This window comes from Zootoca vivipara, chromosome 6 (genome assembly GCF_965207765.1).
Source record: "Zootoca vivipara chromosome 6, rZooViv2.hap1.1, whole genome shotgun sequence".
Classification (NCBI taxonomy): domain Eukaryota; kingdom Metazoa; phylum Chordata; class Lepidosauria; order Squamata; family Lacertidae; genus Zootoca; species Zootoca vivipara.
The window spans coordinates 36,617,412-36,640,781 of record NC_142589.1 but is presented as its reverse complement, the minus strand read 5'-3'; the positions used below and the strand labels follow the sequence as shown (position 1 = coordinate 36,640,781).

The 23,370-nt window shown below is 45.5% G+C and overlaps 2 protein-coding genes and 1 non-coding gene across 4 annotated transcripts in view; all 3 read left to right on the top strand.

Moving 5' to 3' along the window:
- Positions 1 to 9,906, top strand: part of SPG7 (SPG7 matrix AAA peptidase subunit, paraplegin) — a 33,603-nt gene extending 23,697 nt beyond the window's left edge. The window contains exons 11-17 of one of the 2 annotated variants that reach the window (XM_035118472.3): positions 1,837 to 1,939; positions 4,288 to 4,398; positions 5,139 to 5,254; positions 5,390 to 5,546; positions 5,763 to 5,926; positions 6,684 to 6,761; positions 7,820 to 9,906. In XM_035118472.3, the coding sequence (XP_034974363.3) occupies positions 1,837 to 1,939; positions 4,288 to 4,398; positions 5,139 to 5,254; positions 5,390 to 5,546; positions 5,763 to 5,926; positions 6,684 to 6,761; positions 7,820 to 8,029 (939 nt within the window). In that variant the 3' untranslated portion in view covers positions 8,030 to 9,906. The remainder of the gene's footprint in view (positions 1 to 1,836; positions 1,940 to 4,287; positions 4,399 to 5,138; positions 5,255 to 5,389; positions 5,547 to 5,762; positions 5,927 to 6,683; positions 6,762 to 7,819) is intronic. The other variant, XM_035118473.3, reaches the window with a different exon arrangement.
- A 2,195-nt stretch (positions 9,907 to 12,101) lies between these two features.
- RPL13 (ribosomal protein L13) lies at positions 12,102 to 19,052 on the top strand. Its single transcript, XM_035120329.3, has 6 exons — positions 12,102 to 12,137; positions 14,006 to 14,123; positions 15,118 to 15,259; positions 16,089 to 16,262; positions 17,166 to 17,222; positions 18,854 to 19,052. Exons 2-6 carry the CDS (start codon positions 14,020 to 14,022, stop codon positions 19,010 to 19,012), a joined length of 636 nt encoding a protein of 211 aa, XP_034976220.1. The 5' UTR covers positions 12,102 to 12,137; positions 14,006 to 14,019; the 3' UTR covers positions 19,013 to 19,052.
- On the top strand, positions 14,275 to 14,353 carry LOC118088062 (small nucleolar RNA MBII-202). The gene has a single exon (XR_004692922.1). It is a non-coding gene; the product is annotated as a small nucleolar RNA MBII-202 (small nucleolar RNA).
- Positions 19,053 to 23,370: the final 4,318 nt, after the last annotated feature.

Below are 23,370 nucleotides of genomic sequence, written 5' to 3'. Positions count from 1 at the left end.
TGTGCATTTAGAACTCTTAAGGCAGGCTTGGCCTGACTTCAGTCTTGCATGGTTTGCTTTTTAAAAACACACACACAACTGAAATCTCTGTGGTTCAAGCATGTTTTAAAAAAAAAACAACCCACGGAGCTTAAAATAGCTCCCTGCTTGCATCCCTAGGTATTTGACTCCTAGCCAGGTAGAAAAGAGTCTTGCGTGTTTCCAGAAGACATTTGGGGCTTCTTGTGATCTCAGTAGGCAGAGTTAAGTGCACGCAGTGGGAAGCATAGAAAATGGCCCAAAGAAAAGGAACCTCCTTTTCCTCCTCCTCCTCTTCTCCCCTCCATTAATCCTATGCAAGGTTTCCTTCTCTCCCCACTGCCCTCCCCGGAACAGCTCATAAATGGCTGCATCCGCTTGGGCGGTAAGCAGGACCTGAATTGAGATGAGGGTTTTCCTTTTTAAACAGCACCAGCATCCCCTCCTCCCATCTGGGGCTTCGCTATCCTCCTGCTCCTCCAGGTTTTCGCTTAAAATACCTCAAATGCCTGATACGATCTGGCACCGGAAAAGTGAGCTGTGCAGCTGCCTTGAAGGAGGAAGGAGAAGGAAATCCTGGCAGCTGAGCCCACTGCTTTAATCAGGACCGCCTGGACCAGCTGAATGAGTCACTTGCTGGCCTGTAGCCAGCTAGATCTGGCCCCCTCACCCCAATTGCAAATTGCCTCTCTTCATTCAAGGAGAGGGGAGCATCTGCAAAGCCCCAATTCTCTCTCCCTTTCCCTCTCCCTCCCTCCCTCTGTCTGTCTCTCCCCCCCCCCCCCCCAACAGTCATGCAAGTGCTATGATGATAGAAACATTAAGGAATAAATCAAAATTAATAGGAGAGGGGTATAGCGAGTGGAATGACCTTTGGAGGGAAGAGCCAATGACTTCTTGCAATGACTTCTTTACATCTGTCCTGCATTTGAAAGAAGCCGTGGATATATCCAGAGCCTGGAAAGATAGGCAAGCAAGAGAGACTCTGCCCCCTGGTGGTTTAGCCGTGTAATAATCATGGCTTTGCCAAGCCTGGCATCTTCCATTGAGTAGAGATTCCTTCTTACAGAAATCCTGCTTCTGAAGCAGCAGCAACCCGAAATGCGTGGTGAGCCTTGTTGGGGGGGGGCAATCTACTCCAGCTCCTCTTCAGGCCGCTCCCAAAAGGCATCTTGATTTGAGCCTACAACAGAGGTAGCCGCCCTGCCTCGTATTGCTGGTCTGCAACTTGCATCATGGCCATTGGCTGTGCTGGCTGAGGCTGGTAGGAACATCTGGAGGGCACTCTGTTCACTACCACTTGCCTACAGTCTGTATTTTCAATAGAAACCACTGAAGTTCTGTGGGGCAGCGTGCATTTTTCTACACACACGGGCACACAGGGTTTTAAAAACGCTTTTAAAAATCTAATATTTTTAGACTATGTTGTGGACTCCTGTCCTTTTGCCTTGCCACTTCTTTCTCCTTTCAGTTGCTTTATCCCAAGCTAAGAAGGATGCACAGTGTTCTCAAGCCAAAGCCCACATCCTAGTGTGACTACCCACTACACCACATTGGCTCCAATAGTTTTTGGATGGTTTATGCATGTTTTGACATAGGGAAGATAATATTCTGTAAAGCCTAGAGAAGTACTTGCAGGGGTGCATGAAGGTGGAAGAATAAATAAGCAGGAAGGCTGTGAACCTGGGACTCCCTTCTACCCACCCTTCTGCTTTTAGAGGACAAGGTGATGTCAGCATCTTCTTTTCTTCTGATGCCCATTTGTGCCCTTCAGAATCAGCTGTGCCATGCAAAACGGCTCTGTCTTGTTCCTTGCAGGAGAGGCGGGAGATCTTCGAGCAGCACCTGAAGGGCCTGAAGCTGTCTCAGGCTGGCACTTTTTATTCCCAGCGCTTGGCTGAGCTCACTCCAGGGTTCAGTGGTATGTAAGAGCAGCTGTTTGTCTGGTTTTCCTTTGTTTTGTTGTTGTTGCTGTTTGCATCCAGCCACATGTTAGCAATCTCTGTAGCGCACTTTAGTCATGTATGGCTTGGCTACCTTCCACCCGGCTGCTTCCTTCCAATGCTGCTGTGTGTGATGTGAAAGAAAAGAGGGCCAAAGCGCCTCCCCCCCTCCAGTGCTGTAGTTATGCTGGATGGAAATTGACACACAGACTAGTACCTAGACTGATGAATTGGCCAGGTTTCCAGCATTTTTGTTAGTTTTTCTTCCGATAGAGGGAGTAAAAAACAAATTGTGCATGGTGTGTGTGACCCAGATTTTTGTGGGGTTGGAGCTGCTGCTTCTGGTTGTGCCTGCTGGAAACTTAGTAGCTGGAAAATCAGTGGAATTAGCTGGGGAAATGTTTCTGCAGTCTAAAATATTTTAACTGAGCAGTTCAGCATTGGATTAGCTTGAGAGAAACGGGTAGGGCATTCCTGCTTTCCTGAGCCTCTAGTCCATCTCCGAGCTCAGAACAAAGCTGTGAATTTCCTGTTTGTGGAGTATCCTCTGTGATTTCCCTGCTGGTGGCCCCCGCTCTGCCTCTTCCAGCCCCCACACCACCCACATGCTCAAAACTCAGAACAGATGTTCCTTCTCCTCCCTGGAGAAACTTGTGTGATTGTGGTCAGAAGAATCCCAGCGGGCAATGCCAAGCTCAGGCCACCCTCTCCTAAGCCCGGCTTGAGACTGCGCTTGATTAACTCATTGCTGTCCACCATGGAGCCTCTCCTTTAGGGTCACCTTGTGGTTTTGAATCTAGCATACAGAGCACAACAACGAGAGGCTTGCAAGATCCTGCTTCTTTCTGCTTTGCATAACAGCCCCTTTCCCCCTCACTTCCTGATTCCCCGTCCTTTGTACTCTGCTTTTTTAAAACTCCTATTTGCAGAAAACCTTTTCTTATCACAGTAAAATGTGACAAAGGGAAGCTGATTGAAAAGAAATTACTAATGGTTGCCAGTAGTACCCCTAAAAAGATGTGGCAACATTCTTGACAACAGGAAGTCCAATTCAGGGAAAATAAATCAGAATTTGAGATCAAGCACGTTACGTAGCCAGAGAGATTAAAAAGGGGTACAGTTGTACTTCAGGTTACAGACGCTTCAGGTTACAGACTCCACTAACCCGGAAATAGTACCTCGGGTTAAGAACTTTGCTTCAGGATGAGAACAGAAATCGCGCGGCCCTGGTACCTCAGGTTAAGAATGGTTTCAGGTTAAGAACAGACCTCCAGAACAAATTAAGTTCTTAACACGAGGTAGCACTGTATATTGTGCCAACAGCTACGTAATAAATACCTTTCAACCCTGGACTGTCGGCTCTGCCTCTCATTATCTTGACTAAAACAAAACAATATCGTTTTTAAAAATATGTCATAGAAGCAGCTTAAAGAACCAGCTCTGTCAGATTCTAGAAATGCCCACACTTTATCAAGCAATGCTACTAAGGTTTGATGCTGTTCTGTGATTTAGAAAATAAAGTTGCCACTTTAACAGGTGGGCTACGAGAGTCGAAGCAGGTACACACGGCTTCTTTACATAACCTAACAATAGCCCCAAATGAGCAGCATTTGGGGGCATCACCTTCAGGTGTTGAAGAGGAATGTCTTGATGCAAGTGGAGAACAATTAACATTCAGGTGGCATCGGACATCAGGCAAGGTGGTGTCAGCACCTCGAAGGCTGCACTGCTTCATCTTCTTTTCTTGCAACCTAAGAAAAACTGGTGGCTAAAGACAGGAGGATGTTGTTGCTGTTATTATTGTTATTAAAATTGTATACCATCCTCCCTGAGGAGCCTAGGTTGGCAGACACACAAACAAAGCATTAAAAAAAATGCTCCAGTATAGAAGCAGACAGGGAACAGTCTCCACTCAAAAGGCTTGTTGGAAGAGAAAGGTCTTCAGTTGGGTAGAACTGGTCCCAACCTGGGATTTGGGAGGATGGTACATCATTCTCAGGGTCCATCTGGTCATATTTTGAGGTGTTGGGAAGGAAATTCAATTCCCTCCTCAGAATGGCAAGTGGTGACTTGGACAATTTCTTCCCCCACTCCTTCTGTGTTGGTGTTACAGGTTGGCTTGTTTGCTTGATTTCCCTGGAGTCACTACCTACCCTTCAGGTGCATCCTTGGGTGCAGAGGGCTGTACCATTTTTATACACCCTCTTTGAGTTGTTCCATGGAGGATCATTGCTTGGGAGAGCATGTTGGGCTTGAAAGTTACCTGCTCTGTTCCTGCTCTCCGATTCCCAGAAAACCCAATGAGTGCATGTTGCTCTGTCTACAGGAGCAGACATAGCCAACATCTGTAATGAGGCCGCTCTCCACGCAGCAAGGGAGGGGCATAAGTCCATCGACACATTCAATTTTGAGTACGCCGTGGAGAGAGTCATTGCAGGTAAGGCTTCTTTCTGGGTGGCATGGTCAGTTTTCTTCAGTCTACGGTAAAGTGTCGCATGATAAAGGGTTTTGCCATCATCGCCAGTTTAACACAGCCAAGCTGCCAGTGGATAGCTGCAGGGTGGAGGAGCATAAATGGAGTGGTGTGAATCAGGTCTGCTTAATTAGAGACCACAAACAAACCTCTCTGTTTGGGTGTATATGTTTTACAATACCTCGGCTTTGCTGGCCTTAATGGAGGCTTTCCATGCATTGTTAGGGTCTTGCTTTGTGCATAGCCACAATCTCTGAAGACTGCTTGGTGAGTGGCAGGAGATTTTTGTGTGGTGATTTTTATCAAGGGATACATTGCTGGAATCCAACCTTTGCCTATATATTTCAGCAGTTGCCTTCTCCAGGGAGAAATCTTAAGGCCTTGCCCTATCCTACACGCACCATTTGTTTGGATACACTCCCATAGGGCCAGAGTTTAATAGGCTGTTTAAAAGTAGTATCAGGGTCTGAAGGATGAATTGACAGACCTGTGTTATTGCAACTATCAGTGCAATAAAGAATTGTTGCTGGCTCTCTTAGGCCTTAGGTCATGATAGCGGAGAGTTATCTGACTTAACAGCTGAGTGATAGTGCATAAGGGGCAGAGAAGGTCTTTCCCCTTCTCAGCCTTGCATATTAAAATAGTGGTGCACCTTAGTAGCATATTCTGGGAAATGGAATTTATGTCCTCCATCTGCCCCACAGGGACTGCTAAAAAGAGCAAAATCCTGTCGCCAGAGGAGCGGAGAGTCGTGGCATTTCATGAATCAGGTCACACACTTGTAGGCTGGCTGTTGGAGCACACAGAGGCAGCGATGAAGGTAGGTTTGCTCTCTGCCCCGAGCTTGGGACATGGGACATGGTAATCAAGAGGAGCTGATGCATCTTGAACTCATTCTCTGCAATACAAGTTGGGCCTCTCCTTTTTTCTTTTATTTCCTTCCACTGTCTCACAGGTTTCCATTGCTCCTCGCACCAATGCTGCTTTGGGCTTCACCCAGATCCTGCCAAAGGACCAATACCTCTTTACCAAGGACCAGCTCTTTGAGCGGATGTGCATGGCCCTGGGAGGGAGAGTTTCAGAAGCCATCACCTTTAATAAAGTCACTACAGGTGAGGAAGCCAAATCTGTGCTTCATCTTGTTGACCTCATGTCTTTCAGTTGTGCTGCAGGCTTCTCTTTGTTAAATGTCCCTCCACTGTGCTTCAGCAATGAAGCCAATGAGCTTGCATAGACATTTCCCCCCAGAATAGGAGGGGGGTATCTTGACACTTCTGATGCATGTAGCACCACCGTTTAAGTTCTTTTTTATCCATTGCTTACTCCAGGGGCACAGGATGACCTGAGGAAGGTCACCAAGATAGCCTATTCAATGGTGAAGCAATATGGGATGGCACCCAATGTTGGATACTTGTCCTTCCCAGAAAAGGAAAGTACCCCAGGGATAGGGCGGCGTCCCTTCAGCCACGCACTCCAGCAAATTATGGACCATGTAAGTTTTCTTCATGGATATAAAGCTCCAACAAAAAATGCTTGCCTGTTCACAGGTTTTAAAGGGCCCTGAAGCAGAGCTGTTTTGTTATGTTGCAGTTTCCCAGGGAGAATAAGGCTAATCATGTGAGACTCTAAGCACTAGCCCAGAGGAATTCACAATGTGAATGCCACTTTTTGAAGGAGAGGACTTTGTTGCCCAAGTTGGCTTGTGTTGACCCTTGTAAACAGGATGCAAACAAGATTAGCTTGGCACTGCAAAGTGTGTGTGGTTATGGAGTAGGAAGGAGGCAAATCACCAATTCTGAAGTCTAGCTGAAACACCACCCCATGTCTTCCTGTACATTTTTGTTGCTGCTAGCAGCATCTTTGCTGTGCTTTTCAGTTGCTTCAAGGGTTCTAGTCTTGGATAGGTCCCAGTCCTAAGGGGATGATGCTGGTAGAATTCTAAACCAATAAAGACCCACAACTTAAGTCACTGCTTTCCTTCCCCAACACAATAAAAGCCACTCATTGAATTGACTTAGGGCAAGTGCTAGAAAAAGGCTAGGACTAATCACTTGAAGGAAGCTTATAAACAGAACTGGAGGAGAGTAGTTAGGCTGAACATTGCCTAGTCCTACTTTAAATGTGAGATGTGCCATCACATTCTGCACCCAACTAAATTGTTCTTTACCCATGAGCTGTTCTTCATTAGGATCTCTCTTGGCTCAGCCTTGTTGCTATAACTCCTCCTTTGGTTTTTGTTTCCCTTCTAGGAAGCAAAGATGCTGGTGGCCCAAGCCTACAGGCGCACAGAGACTCTGCTGTTAGAGAATCGGGACAAACTGAAAGCAGTAAGGCTTGCAGAGCACCAGAGGGATTCAGATTGAATTGGGGGTGGGGGTGACTGGGAAGCGGGGGTGATCCAGACTCAGAACCCTGGTCTGCTGTTGAAAGTTCAGTGGCTGGCCATGGGCAAGTTGCTTCTCTTTAGCCTAGCCTGCCTCACAGGGTAGCTTGGGAGGCTTCAAAAAGTGCTTTCAGCAACTTGGCAGGGGAGGACTGGTTTTTTTTTTTAAAGGTAGCAGCTACTCTGCTGAGAGCCAACTAAGAGAACAAAATGGACCATGGCTAAGGATTCCTCTGCAGAGTCTTAGATACTGTTTTGGTTGCCACTTGCATTGGGAATCATGGCAGCCCTTTTCCTTGGCTGATAGTGGCAAGAAACAGTGGGTTGTGGCTCATTTCAGCTCCTTGTGATGCCAGGAATGTGAAGGGAGAAACTCTTAGAGCTGCAGGTTAGGAGGCCTGATGTAACATTCCTCAAATGGCCCCACATGTGCACACCTGTCCCTTTCTTTGTACATTCACACCACTGCCATACTTTTTTCTTTCATAGCTACATACACAATACTTCTCTTAATAGCTATCTTCGCTCTACGCAATGGCACCTGCCATGGGAGAAGAGAGGTGTGTGTAGAATGCAAGTTCTTTCCTGCATGTGATAAACTGTCCTCAAACTGTTGCTTCCTTTGAAGATCAAAAAAAGGGGGGGGAGAATCCTTTGAATGGAATGTGGTGAAGCTGCTAAAATATTTCCCAAAATGTTCTGCACATCCTAAAGCAGGTGCAGGAAACCTGTGGCACTCCAAATGTTGTTGGATTACAACACCCATCATCCCTGACCTTGGCCCGTGCTGGCTTCAGGGACTGATGGGAGTTGGAGTCCAACAATGTCTGTAAGGTCTTAGGTTCCCATCCCTGTCCTTGAGAGTGCTTTCCTTGAGGTGAGTTGGTCCTTGCTTCAGCCAGTGGGTGGCTGAGCCCCAGTGTATCCTATTTCCATGTTTAGGTTTCTCTGGCCTATGTGTGCATGAAAATGCTTACCATCTGTCACCTTTTCTGTGTCTAGCTGGCCAATGCCCTGCTGGAGAAAGAAGTCATCAACTACAATGACATAGAAGCCTTGATTGGGCCTCCTCCACATGGGCCCAAGAAAATGATTAGCCCTCAGAGCTGGATTGAGGCCGAGAGGGACAAACAAGATACGGGAGATGAAGAGGCACCTCAGTCACCCCAGAGCCGAGAGGAGGAGGAAGAGTTTGACCAGAGACCAGTTTGAAAATGGCCAAGTGAGAGAAGGGACTGAGCAGCTTCCTTTCTGAACTAGAGGTGCAAAAAGAGTTATTTCTTTCATGCCTGTGTGTAGGTTGCTCTGCTCATATTTTGTGATGGGCTGTGAGCAGAGTCCAGCTTCCCCTGCTCTAAAAATGATCAAGATGTGGTTGATGTATGTGTATGGGCTCATCAAAGCTCATTGGGAAGGGTTCCCAGTGCCTCTGGGTCACCAGGGTTACAGTTAGGGGAATGTGTGTGGTCAGTCTGGGCAGAACCAGCCTGTGTCACAGTCCTCCCACAAAAGCAGCTGCTGTGCTCTGCTTCATATTCTTTTGTTTCTAGTGCCACACACTGCAGTCCTCCTTTGACATGACAGCAATAGCTGCATCACTAGAAGCCGGAGTTTAATGCTTCTCCCTAGAACCAACAACACAAATATTTTCCTGATTTTTGTGTATGCCTCTTGAGGTGTAGAAAGTCTGATGTGGACAATGGAGAGGTAGATTTCCTTTGACCTATGTCACCATGCCACAAAGCTATTGGTCCTTTGACCTATGTAACTCTAACCACAAAGATAGGGGCAGGCAGAACCCCTGAATGCTGGTGTGGCTCCCTGGAGTGACTTGGAAGGGAGAGAGAACCCTCAAGCCTTTGGGAGAGTACTCTGGCTGGCTGGTAGCTTCTAGTTCTTACACAAAGGCCATTAGACTGAATGTGTCTCTAAAGCAGCTTGTAACATGAGTTGAGTGGGGGAGGGATAGACAGTTTCCTGCTGTACAATAACAGCTGAAGGGAGGTGGAGTGGACAGAGAAAAGGGCTAACTGCATTTTCAAACACACTCCATAGATTATTTCCATGAGGACTATTGTCTGTATCCTTATACAACCCTTGTCCAGATTTTCCTCCACTCTTACCAATATTTAACTGGCAGTTCTCAAAACTGCCTCTTTTCTGAGACTACCCTCGTGCATAAATGGGATGAGCGTGCACACATTTGCACTCTGAATTGCCTCAACGTGAAGGGAATTTGCTCTTTAGAACTGCAGCTATCAAAATCCCTGGAGATGTGATCCTCCTGAATATGTATTTCAACATGGGATATTGCAATACAACATAAAGGAAAACCAAGCATTTCAGCACTGTCTGTAAGCAGTCCCTTTCTCCATCTCCCCCAGTGGGCCTTGAAAGAAAAGTCATTGGTGATCTGTGTGTACCACCTAGTGGTCTATTGACAAATTTGTACCAAATTGTTGTATATCTGTGACAATATTTATGGGGCAATATGCCAAGTTTCTGAATCACAGTGGCTGTAATTTAGCCCATTTCCCTCCAAGAGGGAGCCAGACTCGCCAGACTCACTGGCAGTAGCTAAGCTTTAGCACAAGGGTAGTTAATGCTTTGGCTCATGGAATTGCAGAGATGAAAGGGATCACAAGGGCCACCTAGTCCAGCCCCCTGCAATGCAGGAATGTTAGCTAAATCATACATGACAGATGGCCATCCTGCATCTGCTTAAAAACTTCCATCTATGGTGGCATAATATTGAAAGAAATTCTGGAGCAAGAAAGTCATGTTAAATTTAATTGTGCTGGGTCTTGGCATCTGAAATGGTTGGTATGTCTTTCCAGTTGGGTATTTCTCAAGAAAATGAAATTTGAAAATTGTTCAGTTGAAGAAGTTGTCACTGGGGGAGGGATGGGGAGAGAGCCACAAGTGTTCCCCACCTTGATTTTTCCACTTTTCTTATCTTTCCAAGAGTTCCTGCTCAATGTATTTATAAACCATGACGTAGCACAAACTGTAATAAATGTCTATCATCTCAGCTGCTTGTACATTTCCCATCTATTAAAAAAATGAAATAAACTTTTACAGAACTCAAATACCACTCACTAGTCATTTATCGTCATTCTCAATGGGCGTGAGTCATCATTTAAACTGTTCTATTACTGCAAATACAATCTATGACATTATTACGTGCCATTTTCAGTATATGCAACTCACTGTAGTCTGTTCAATGAAGTGCAGTGTGTTCCCTTGCTTAAAATGCCGTTAGTGGGGAGTCTCCTATACCGGATGCGATAAAAAATTCTCATTGGCCAAGCTATGCCAGTGCTCAATAGTGCCTGACTGTTCGGAGCAGGATGCTGAATTATCTTTATCAGATGCTACAGAGCTTTTCTTAAGTGTGTCACAATGTTATTCGGGCTACAATGTTATGCATGCACTATTGCTTGTAAGCCCTTTTAAGCTCTGTAAGACTTTGATATGTGTGCATCAGTTCAGGCTACTGTAGGCTCAGGTTACTGCAGATGTTATCTGTGACATTAATATGTGCCATTTTCAACATGTACAATTCACTGCTGTCTGTTCCTTTTAGTGGCAATAGGGGAGAATCTTATTGGCCACAGTTAAGGCAGTGCTCATAGTGCCTGGCCACTGGGGAGCAAGGTATTGAACTCTGATTTACCAGAATCCTGCAGAACTTTTATTAAGTTTGTCACAATGCAATTGGGGTTACAATTCTAAGGACTTTAGAACAGCATGCTGGATTTTGTCCAGAATTCTGTATTCTGAGTGGCTAACCAGATGCCAATGGGACACCAGTAAGCAGGACTTGCGCACTATAAAAGTGGGATGTTGGGTTTCCTGTGTAATGAGCACATTTATTCAGAAATAGAAGGGGACTTGCAAAGCCTGCAGTTCTCTTCATTACTTTCATGGCTGGTCTCAGAGAAAACCTTGCCAGTTTCAGACAACCCTGAAATGCAAACAGGCATACTGAGGGGTATGGCAGCCGTCTGACAGCATCATCCAGCCACCTCCACAGGCTTCTGCCTGGCAACTTCATCCCTCACTTCAGCCTGCCAACTTCCACTGGCTTCCACCCATGAATATCTAGTTGTTCATGCATTCACCCTGTGTCAGAAGGGTGGCTTCCAGAACCCCCTGAATGCACCCAGATACACACCATTCACCTCAACCAGTTCACATCCACAAACAGCCTGCTCCAGCCTTTCAGCATCCACTGGCTTCTGAATGCAAACGTCACCAGCTTCCACCCAGCAACACCTGCCAACTTCCACCAACTTCCACCAGGTCCATCACCAGACATCAGTCAGCTGCTGCTTTCTGTCTGCCACTTCACCTCCATGTGTAAGGAGGTCACCCCTTACACATGAATGATACAGGGTGAGCTCCTGTTGCTCTGTCCCAGATCCTGCCAACCTAGCAGTTTGAAAGCAAGCCAGTGCAAGTAGATAAACAGGTACCGCTGTGGCGGGAAGGTAAACGGCATTTCCGTGTGCTCTGTCACTCATCATGGTCCTCTGCCAGTAGCGGTTTAATCATGCTGGCCACACGACTCGGAAAGCTGTCTGTGGACAAACGTTGGCTCCCTTGGCCTGAAAAGTGAGATGAGCACCGCAACCCCAGTCGCCTTTGACTGGACTTAACCATCCCGTGGTCCTTTACCGTAATTACCTTTTCTACCTTTGCTTTTGTGGGAGGTGAGTTGTTGTGTTTTTGAGCCAACCCAGGCAGTAGCTGGTGAGGCATCATCATCACCTCCCCCACCCCTCACAATGATGAGTGCAAACAAAATAAAAAAAATTCTTTCCAGTAGCACCTTAGAGACCAGTTTCAGCAGTAGTTTGTTCCTTTGCGTTACCTATTGCCTCGTGCTGATACCAAGGAAAGACACATTATAAACCTGTGGGGAGAGGGGCATTTTTCAGCACAATGACTGCATTTCCCTCTGGCCAACCTTCAGGGGCCATATCCCGATGCTGGGTGGGGTCAAATGCAAAACGGAAAGGAACAATAAATGTGACTGTTTAAATACGAGACTACCTTCCCGCGCCCCCTCCACCCATTACGAGCCGGCAGAATTGAACGGCCGCGCTACCTTTAAGTTGGGCGCCATCTTTGATACTGGCAAGACAATGTGTTGGACATAGCGGCTGACGCCAGTGAGGGTAATTCCCTCTCCCTGATTGGCCGCGGACGAAGCGTTTCGCGTTTCCTGAACCGGGTCACGCACGGCGGCTCAAATATCCCAGAGTTCCTGGCGATATTCTTTCTTTTTCCGGCCGGCCATTTTCTCTCCCGGGAGGTGAGTTCTCGTGCTGGGGGAGGCCTGGTTGGTTATCCGTCTTCATCCGTCGCCTGCGCGGGGATGGCGGACTCCGGGGGCGGACTCCGGGGTTCTAGAGGGTCTTGTGGACGTTACGGAAATATTATGGGGTCCCGGTGGGGAGACTGATGGGCTCTTACCTGGTTGTTAGAGGCGATCCTTTGCGCTCCATGGAGTTTCTGGATCTGCCTCGTTATTTAGAAAGGCCCAGCCAGAGCTCAGAAATGGAGCACACAGGCTTTGCACGCAGGCGGGCCCAAGCCCAGTCTCTGGCGCCTCGGGTAGGACGGCTAGCGGCCTTCGAGGGGCTGCTGTCACAAGAGCGTCCAGTGGTTGGTAAGTGAAGCAAGCGTCCCAGGGGCACTCGTAGCTCATTCATATATCGCGGTACCAGGTTCTATCTCTGGCCAAGAATTATTGGACCAATCAATAGGATTTGTAGCCCTGTTAGTCAAGCCACAGCTACAGTATTTCGGAGTGATATTGGCTAGTGAAGAACGACCTTTTACAACTCGTAAAATGTAATGTCCTGAAGACGTGCAGGGCATTTGTTTTGCTGGGTGTTCACTGAGGATTTTATTGTTGACTCTGCAGAGATTGTTCCCCCGTTATGGGATTTAGTCAAGTGTAGCTCCCTTGGCCTGTAAAGTGAGATGAGCGCCACAACCCCAGAGTCGTCTGCGACTGGACTTAACTGTCAGGGGTCCTTTACTTTTACCTTTAGCATTGTATCCCTGAATGCTAACAAGCTTTTGAACGTTTAAAACAAGCAGTTTTAAAGCCACCAGCTTTATCTTATTCATAGCGAAATAAACCATTTTTCTTAAGCATAACAAGGTTTGAGTCAGCGTGAGGTAGGTTCCTGTGTGGGGATGGAGTCTAGTTTAGTGGGTGTAACACAGGCTTTGCCTGCAGAAGGCCACAGGTTTAAGCTCTTGGATAGCAGGACGAGGAAGTCTTTGAAGAGCCACAGCCAGCCAGATCAGTCAGTATTGGGCTCAGTGGAGCAATATGCAGAATCTGAATGAAGGCAGCCTTGTAAGTTTGCCATGGATGACCCCGTATTTTACCATTCTGATAGGGCATTGGCAAGAGGCTCCAAGTTAGATCTTTAGTATCATTTTAAAAAAAGGTTTTCATGAGTAACAATAGTATATACAGAGTCTCTTTTCAAGTCTGAGTATCCTTCATATAAGTCAGTCACATTCAGAATGAGACAGTACTCTTAATAGGCAATATGGGGTTGAGGGATAAGACAAGAGCGGGGAGGAAAGGGGAAAAAATATATCTAGTACAGTATCTTGGAATGCCTTGCTAGAGAAGACTCTGTACTAGTCTGAACCAATAGCCTGATCCTATACAGCAGTTTCATATGTAAGGGAGGGCCCCATAGCTCAGCAGGAGTACATGTAGAAAGTTCCTTCTCTGGGATCTACTGTTGAAGGGTTTTGAACCATGAAGGGCTGCTTCCAATCACTGTAGCCAGGACCAGCCAAAATTAAGCAAGTTGGTAGCTCCTTATGTTGTTGTAAGGTTTCTTGCAGAAGAGATACTGGAGTGGTGCATGCTTGATATTGTTAAACAGAGTGGGATGTTTGATGAATGGATCAAAGCTCTTCCTAATATTACTAGTAAAAGAGGTTTCCTGCATCATAACTGCATTCTGCCTGTAAGTTTCCAACCTTTGCTTTGGCACAATTAGGAATCCAAATGCTAGGTTTCCATTGGGCTTAGAAGGGCATGACATTATATGTCTCCAGTATACTTCACAGAATATTTTGTATGCTGAAAAGAGATGTTAAAATGGAAATCATAAGGAGTCTAATCCATACTGTTTATATTTTCAGGGAAATAAGGAGCCATGGCACCCAGCCGGAATGGCATGATCTTGAATCCCCATTTTCACAAAGACTGGCAAAGACGAGTGGCCACATGGTTTAATCAGCCTGCTAGAAAGATCCGCAGGTGAGGTCTGCTGAGCCCATTGCATTTTGTGTTCTTTGTGTCCGGTGCTTGGCTCACATACAGCTGTCTGGATAATGCAAAAGGCAAGCAAGTGTGAGCCTTGCCATTTTTGGCTTGTCTGCAAGACACTTGTTCAGTTCTTCAGCCAGATGATGAAAATTCTCCGGAATCGCTGTACCACATTGATGAACCTGTGAACCCATATAAGCTGATGGCTGTAGCTTTTTTTTTATTTCTATCCAGTTAAAGGAGGATTGAAAACAACTGTCTATATCTTAATGCCTTTTTATCAATCTCTGGTGTTACCGCAGGTTAAATATTGTCTGTAGTTCTGGTTTCCACATCTCAAAAATGATATTGTTCAGCTGGAAAAAGGTGCAGAGAAGGGCAACCAAAATGATTAAGGGGTTGGAGCAACTCCTATAAGGAAAAGATAGATTTAAAACTTGTAGTTTGTGGTGGGGGCGAAGGTGAGTAAGGAGGGACATGAGGCTTAAAATTATGCATGATTTGGAGAAAGAAGTCGTATTTTTTTCCTCACATAATAGAATTCCAGGTCACCCAATAAAACATACAAAAGGAGCATAGCTTCACACATCACATTGCTCAAATTATGGAATTCATTTGCACAAGATGGTGCTAGGATTTGATGAATTCATGGATGATAAGGCTATCAGTGGCTCCTAGTGATCGCTAGTTCTGCCTCCATTGTGAGAGGCAGTATGCTTCTGAATACCAGCTGCTAGGAATTACATGGAGCAGTTGCACTGGGGACCTGCTTTCAGGCTTCCTTTAGGCGTCTGATTGGCCTGGTTGCTAGACTAAATGGGTCTTGGGTCTGATCCAGCAGGACTTCCTTTGTTCTTATGCTTGCCTCATGCCTCTTTCCCTTGCAACCAATCCCAAGTTTATCTGTAAGGGGAACTCAGTAAGGGTTATATTTGGAGAGGCAACAGGTTTAACACAGCCTTTTTGTACTGCTTTCTGCACCCAGGAGGAAGACCCGTCAGGCGAAGGCCCGTCGTATTGCTCCACGTCCGGTATCTGGACCAATTAGGCCAATTGTGAGGTGCCCCACTGTACGATACCACACAAAAGTCCGTGCTGGTAGAGGATTCAGCTTGGAGGAGCTGAGAGTAAGTAAAAAAGCATTGGTGTCTCTTAACACATGAGTGCCTGCCTCTGAAATACAGGTTGTTTTGGCTTGTGACCTATTATATGTGAGCTAAGATCTATAGGAATCTGATGTGTTTTGTACAGTGGTTGGTGGGGCTTCCATATAACCAAATAACTTCGTTGAATCAGATTTCTTGGAGGATTAGTTTCTGTATTTATAGTGGAAGTTCTTGAATTAAACAGATGGAGAGATTTATAGCGATAGTATAGCTAATCACTGTTCCTTCAGAGTGGGTTATACGAGGAGGATCTTTAGGCTGTTAAAAATTAAAACCCACATGCTTCTGTTGTCTATTTCTAATTGCTTAAAGGACAAGAGTTTAGCCTTACACATTTTTATTCAGTATTTTGGTGGAGATTTCTTTTTAGGTACTGGAGAAAAATTGTTTGGCCAGGTACATTAGCATCCTGCCAGGAGGTCTCTCTTTGTTGCCCTTGCAAGCCTCTTGTCATTTCTTTGAGAGCCTTTCAATCAGATGATGTCTCTGTCCCTGGAATCTCTGTACTGTGATTACTTATGTTTTGAAGCTTTTATTCTCTTTGTAAAAAAATTTATATTATAGAGTTTCAAAACAAATATTTTGTTAATACATTAACAGAAAAACAAAGAAAACAGGGCAACAACACTTTTTGAAAACATTGCTATACTATTATATAAAGTATCAATATTGTTAAGTAGACAAGTAAGAAGTTTTCCATCTGATGACTGCTCTGCATCGACAGCAGGTATAGGGCTAGCAATGTACAAGTTGCTTTTACTTGTGTCTCAGGTTAATATGCTTTCCCTAGATGGCTGGCATCCACAAGAAGTTTGCCCAGACAATTGGTATCTCAGTGGACCCCAGGCGCCGTAACAGGTCAACAGAAGCCCTGCAGGCAAATGTGCAGCGGCTGAAGGAATACCGCTCTAAGATCATTCTCTTTCCCCGGAAACCTTCTGCCCCTAAGAAGGGCGACAGTGCAGTAAGTATATAGGGGAGAATTTCAGGGGAAGTTGGTGTTGCAGGAGAAAAGAGCTTTATTTCTAATAAGTCTGGTGGGGCGAAAGCTGTGCTGCAAAGCACACTATAAAACTTCCAAGGACACAACTTCCAAGGAGAACTTGATTACGACTGGGGCACAAAAAAGCTTGCATCCAGTATAAGAGGCAGAAACACTACCTGCTTTCCATTGCTGGTGGTCACATGCTACTTCAGCCACAACATCACAAGTTTGTTCCAATACAGTCAACCAAAGACAACCAACCGCACCCTAGGCCACCCCCAACCCCTCTCACCATCGAGGAAATGTAACAAGCGAATAGAAAGATAACCCCCACAAGTGACGCTGACACAAAACCACTAAGTAGAAGCATTACCACCCCACTCACCACACCACCCCACCCTCCCCCTCTCTCCCCCTCTTTTCTTCCCAACCCAATATTGCATGTAACACTAATGTCTCACAACAAATGGAACTGATCTGTAGAACACGCAACTTGAAAAAAATGAGAATGCACGTATATTTGTAAACTTAAGAAGTCTTTAATAAAAAATATTTTTTAAAAAAGTTTGTTCTAGGGCCCTCTTCCTTAGTTGCTATGATTCTCAAAGTGCGTACATATGTCTTTAAAGACCATGCAGTTACCTGTATTGGAGAGAGAGCAGAGATGTTGAGGAAAAGTGAGATGACAGCAATATAAGGCTAAACTGGAAAATTTGGTATTCTTTGTGTTCAACTCTACCTAACCTTACCCCTACAGTAAGATTTTTAGAGGCTCCCTCAGCACTTGTATGACATAATCCAAGCTAGGTTTTTTTTTCTTACTGTCCAAAAAAGTGGGGTGGAATAAATCGTTAATTCCTGAACATTTTCTTCTCTCCACAGGCTGAAGAGCTCAAGATGGCCACACAGCTCTCTGGACCAGTTATGCCCATCAAAAATGTAAGTGACTTCCATAGATCTTTCCTTTGAAATTTATAGACTTCGTAATGGGAAATTTCCCGCTTCTAACTTCAGTGAAATGGTCTCTTGAGAGTGGCTGTATTTCTTGGGTGTCAAATGATGTTCTGTGACTTAACAAAAGGAGCCGCTTCAATGGTGTGTTGGCTACTTGTCATTCATTCAAACATAGTTATGTGCTTGGAATCTTGCAAAACACAGGTTTGCAATCAATATTGAAAGTTGTTGGTTGGTTTTTCAAGTAAGTTGTACATGAAATCTGAAGAAGCGAATGGTGGTAGTCGTGATGCTACTGAATTTCAAACAGAAATGGAATATTAAAAAAGAAGCAGTCAAGTAGGTGGTTAGCCTTGGGGACTCCTGCTGGGGATCGGTCTCTTCTAAAGTCCTTGCTTCTCACAGTGCCTCTGGGAAGCCCAGCTGCAGCAGGGCTTAAAGAAAACAGCCCTCTCTGCTCTTGCTTGTCCTCCGGCAAGAGGTACTCAGTGCTGTATTTCTGGATATGGGCGTTCAATTTATTTATTTATTTTGTTTTATTGAATTAAAGTGACTGCCCTGGAAATCCAGTATATTGAGAGGTGGTGTGTAAATGTAAAATAAACTAGTATACAACTATAGCTAGAAACCATTGACTGTCTCCTACCACATGAATTTGTCTCATCTCCTTTGAAAGCCACCTAAGCCAGTGGCTATTGTCACATCTTGTGGCAGTGGGTTCCACAAGTTAATTAGTCATTGAGTAGAAAAGGACTTCTTGTCTATTCCTCTAGTCTAGCTTGAACCTGCAGCCAGTCAGTTTAATTGGGTGACCCATGAGCTCTAGAATTATGAAAGAGGGAAGCTATCTACTATGCTTCTCCCCATCCCCCGAAAAGCCCCAAATATTTTAGCCTTCCCTCATAAGAGAAGATGCTCCAGCCTGTTGGTCATTTTGGTTGCCTTTCCTGATTCTTACTTCCTTTTTGAGACTGACTGGCCATAATTGTTCCTCTTATTGCAAAAGTGGATATCTTGTATGTTTATATCCAACGCCTTTTGCTGCTGACCGTCTTCATTTTCAGTCCCTCTAACTGATCACTAGATTCTGTGCCTGGACTAGCCATGAGGGTTCCAACTCCACTGTCAGTATGTCTCTGAACTCCAGTTGCTCAGAATCATAAGTGAGGGAGGGTGCTGTTATGCTTAGGTTCTCCTTGTAGGCTTCACATTAGGCCTAGGGTATCCTGTTGGCCGCTGTGAGAACAAGATGCATGACTAAATGGGACATTGGCCTGATCCAGCAGGATCTTCTGGTGTTCAGAGTGCTGCTACAGAAATGGCTGAGTCTGCATACATATTATATATTTTGAGCACATTTTGTCCCCAAAAGAATTCTGGACACTGCAATTTGTTGAGGGTTGCTAGGAATTGTAACTCTGGGGGATAAACTACACTGCCCAGAATTCTTTGAAGGAATGAATGTGATTTGGATGTGCTTTAAAGGTAAACTGTATATACAGCCTGTGACTGAAAAGTGTTAGATTGAGCAGTAGTGTGGGCGAATATTGAATCAGAAGTGGGAAGAAAGCAGCAGCTTTTTGGTGTGTGCCCTGATTGTCTGGTTCTTTCCTTAGGTCTACAAAAAAGAGAAAGCCCGGGTTATATCAGAGGAAGAGAAGAATTTCAAGGCTTTTGCCAGCCTGCGCATGGCCCGGGCAAATGCTCGACTCTTTGGCATCCGGGCTAAGCGAGCCAAGGAAGCAGCAGAGCAGGATGTGGAAAAGAAGAAATAAACTCTTTGTTTGGAGCACCTCAATAAAGGATAGATTTGGAGCTATGTGGTGCTTGTCTTAAGAGATGTGGGGAAGAGCAACTTGGCCGGGAATCCTGGCACTTGAGCAATAGCCCCTTTGCCATCTCCATCTCATCCACACTCATTTTTTGTGGGCACTCCAGTAGTTGGGCAAGGAGGCTGGTACCTCTTGGGATTTCAGTATTAAAGCAGCCTGGGGAATGGAAGGCAGTGCTAGTTGGATCCCATTTTATATTATTAACCCCCTGGTTGTGGGATTAAAGGGGTGACCTACCATTCCATGCCCACTTAGGTTCCCTTTTGGCAGATACAGAGCTGGGTAATTTCGGTATTTAGTAGAACAGAAGATGATAAATGCAAGTTCCTCATATAACCATAGCTCAGTGGTAGAGCATCAGGTTTTGGATGCAGAGGGTCCCAGTTCAAGCCCCTGTAGGACTGGGGATGTTGCCCATCTGAAACTCCAGAGAGCTGCTGTCAGTGCAGACATTTACCAAGCTAGATGAACCAATGCTCTGACTTGGTACAAGATGGCTTCTTAATTTTTTTTACACTGAATCTTGCAAGGGATTCACCGGAGATACCTGATTCTTATTCACGACAGGGCCATTTCAAGTGTCAACTCCTTACTGGATTAATGTAGACCAGGTGTGGTGTTTTATAAGAGCAAAAATGAACTGAACTGAAGTGAAGTGAAAACCAAACAAGCCACCAGAGAATCCGATATAGTTATTTTCCAGGAATGTACTCTTTACTGTCTGGATGAGTTGCCTTTTCACCTCCGCTGCATCCCATTGAGGAAATGAATGTGAAGTACTTACTGTAGTCAATTAATAGAAGCTGGGCTTGGTTGATCACTCAGCTCTGCTGGAAAAATTGAGTGTGTGAACTAGAGGGTGTCTATGGGAGTGGATGGGAACCACAAGCCAGGTTTAGTTTTACTAGCCAAGCCAGGTCATCTGGAGATTAATTCTCTTGATATGCTACAGATCTGGAGGAGGTAAAGTTACAAATCCCCCTCATGCTTCAGCAGTCCATTCTGTGAAATTTTTTGGACACGGAGCAGGTAGGTGTCACATGTTGCTCTGAAGAAAGGCGGATTTGGGAATGGGGTATAGGTGTATGCACACATTAGTTGGCATCCTCATGTCTCTAGAGACGATGGAGTGTGCCTCGGGGTGAAGTCAAACCACTGTTGGCACTGAAGTGACCCCTGGGGCACATGCCTGGGCAGTGTGTATGGAGGTCCTGGCTGCCCAGATGACAAGATCCCTCTTGGCCTCACATGCTCCAAATGAAAGAGCAATATACCTGGCACCAGCTTGGCAGCAGGAGTTGCCGGAAGGAGGTGTACAAGATGCCATCCAACTGTCTTGGGGACTCCATTCCAGATTTTTGTAGAGTTTGCTTCTTCGCCTTTCCCCCTGAAGATATTCCACAAAGCAGCAGAGGTTTAGGACCAGAGTTTTCCTTCTTGGTGAGCTACCTTTACAGGTTGGCATGCCCCATCTGCCCCTCACTTCCCTGTACAGCATGTGACACCTTGACTGTTGGATCCACTATTAGTTTTGTTCGCTCAGTCCACTGGAGCCTGTCTTTGCATGCAGAGAATGTCCCTAACTTACTGAGGGTTTGAGACCCATTGGCTACACTCACCTGATTCAGCTTGCCAGTTGAAACTGTTCCCAGGGTATTGTCACTTGCATTATGACAGCTGCTATAGGTAAGAGCCGAGTGCATGGTGGGGACCGAAGGTGGACAAACTACCCCAGAAGGAGCACGATGTGTCACCTACCGGAGGTACTGCCCCTCTCTTAATGCTCCATAGACTCAATGTGCGCATTGCTCCAATAGTATATTTGGGAGGACAATTGCATCTCTTGTTTGGCTCGGAAATTTCACAGCTTGGAGTGGTGCTTTTTGTTCTGCAGTGGGAGCTTGCACATGAAGCCTCTGCACTGTTTGAAATCCTGCCAAACTTGGTGTGGTTTTGTCTAACCTCTTCATACTAGGCTTGCACGTGATGGATGGAAGCTGAATAAATCTAAAGTTAATTCATTTCTAAGTACAGGTTCAGTCCCCTGTGTCCACATATGATCATGTACCGGGTGCTGGGGTTAAACTGCTTGACATTCCAGGACAGCCATTGCAAATATGCTTCATGCAACTGAGAAAATGGGTTCTGGCCCATGAATGCTTGTGCCAAAATAACTAACGTGGCTATCACATTTCTTGTTTTGACCACCATGAGAGAATTCATTTTTAACAAGTCTAATAAATCTGCCTCTCAAAGCCCATGCCAATGCTTTAGAGGTTCTTTTTTGAAGACTGAAGGAGTGCACATCTAGAGAAGCCAAAGGAGAAATCCTCTCCATGGCATTTTTTTCAAAGTTGATCAGCACCTGAGTATTGTTTTTGACAGACTGGGTGAGAACAGAAAGGGGCCCAGTGTTGAACTCTTCCTCCTCCCTCTTCTGCAGCTTCTCTGGGGTCATTTCACTCTTGAGCTTGTTTAAGAGGCTCCCACAAGAAAGGGGACCTCCTCCCGAAAACCGGGCTCCTTCTCTTCCACCCCCACCCCTGGCCCGTTCGCAGCCGCCTCCTCTTCACATGGCCTCCTCACATTCCCTTTCTTGTGGGAATTTTTTTCAAAGAGAGACATGCAGGTACATGTTGGTTCCACTTGGTGGCAGTCATCCCTCAGTTTAGCAGTACTGTGAGTTTAACACTCAAGTTGTTGAAAGTAACAGAGTTTTGTTTCCAGGATTTCCTCTCTATATAACCCACATGGAAGTACCCTGGAGACTCCTGTCTTGAGGAGCTGACCTTTGTGATCAGATTTGATCTCTCCTTTGGTACCTTTCCCTCACTCCCTGCCTCTTTAGTTTCTCAGCTCCGCTTCGCTTTGAAAGAGTAATTAATGACCAGGACCATCCGACTCAAGATGCCACAAGATGGCAGTGCAGAAACTAGACTTTGTTTAGGTATCGCTTTCCCTAGTGCTTCACAAGGTGAGTTGTTGCAATTGCAGAAAATTTTCTTTCTTTGCAGTACCTATTGAGAGAGTGAGAAATAGAATCATAGAGTTGGAAGACACCATGAGGGTCATCTAGTGCAACCGTCTGCAATGCAAGAATCTTTTGCCCAACATGGGGTTCAAACCCATGATCCCAGGATTAATAATCTCATACTCTTATGTCTCCATGGCGACTCTTTTGGCTCGTTGCTTCTAACATGGAAGAGCTGCTACCATAATATATATATTTTACATAGTGCTTCAGAGTAGTTGAGGCATGCTTTATCCACCATCTCAATAATTGCAACAACCCTGCATGGTAGATGATAATTTCTATATTCCAAATGTGGATGACAGTCTGAGAACTGGTGACTTCCTGATTCACTGCTCAGCCTTAAAACTCTTGGGAAAGACAAAGGGTTTGGGGGAAAATGGCAGAACATCTGCACGACCTGCGGAAGTTCCCAAGTTCAATGTCCAGCATCTTAAGATAGAGCTGGGGAAAAGGCTCCCTGTCTAAAACCCTGGACAGCTGCTGCCAGTCATGCTGGACAATTTTGAGCAAGATTGAACCATGGGTCTGACTCCATATCATGCAGCTTCCTGTGTTCCTGAGGCTAGGCCATGGCCCCCTCCAGCATGTGCACACCCCTAATTATAGGGTAAGAATTTCAATGAGTGAAAAGGCCATTTCTGAAAGGCAGGGCTGCACTAGATCAATCCATCTGAGCTGTTTCACAATAAAAGAGCAAGAGAAGAGCAGAAAAGATGAGATATTGGCACTAGCCAATCTGACCTTGGCATAAATCTCTCCTTTGTGAATACCTCTGCATCTTTCTCTTCTCCTCCACCCTCACCCTGCTCTTTACATTTAATATCATTTATTTGTTTTAGTTATTTTTAAAATTATAAACCCCCTTGGGTGCCTTGACAAAATTGCGGTAAATGCGTGCTGCCGTGGCTGGATCCCTCCTCCATTCTAAAAGGTAAAGGACTCCTGACAGTTAAGTCCAGTCGCGAACAACTCTGGGGTTGCAGCGCTCATCTCACTTTACTGGCCGGGGGAGCTGGCGTTTGTCTGCAGACAGTTTTTCCAGGTCATGTGGCCAGCATGACTAAGCTGTTTCTGGCGAAACCAGAGCAGCGCACGGAAACGCTGTTTACCTTCCCACCAGGGAGGTACCTATTTATCTACTTGCACTACGTGCTTTCAAACTGCTAGGTTGGCATAATCTGGGACACAGCAATGGGAGCTCACCCTGTTGCAGGGATTCGACCTCCAACCTTCTGATCAGCAAGCCCTAGGTTCAGTGGTTTAGACC

Coding starts and splice junctions, on each gene's coding strand:
- RPL13 (XM_035120329.3), top strand. CDS start 14,020: ATGGCACCCAGCCGGAATGGCATGATCTTGAATCCCCATTTTCACAAA. Junction 14,124..15,117: donor CCTGCTAGAAAGATCCGCAG/GTGAGGTCTGCT, acceptor TTCTGCACCCAG/GAGGAAGACCCGTCAGGCGA. Junction 15,260..16,088: donor TCAGCTTGGAGGAGCTGAGA/GTAAGTAAAAAA, acceptor TGCTTTCCCTAG/ATGGCTGGCATCCACAAGAA.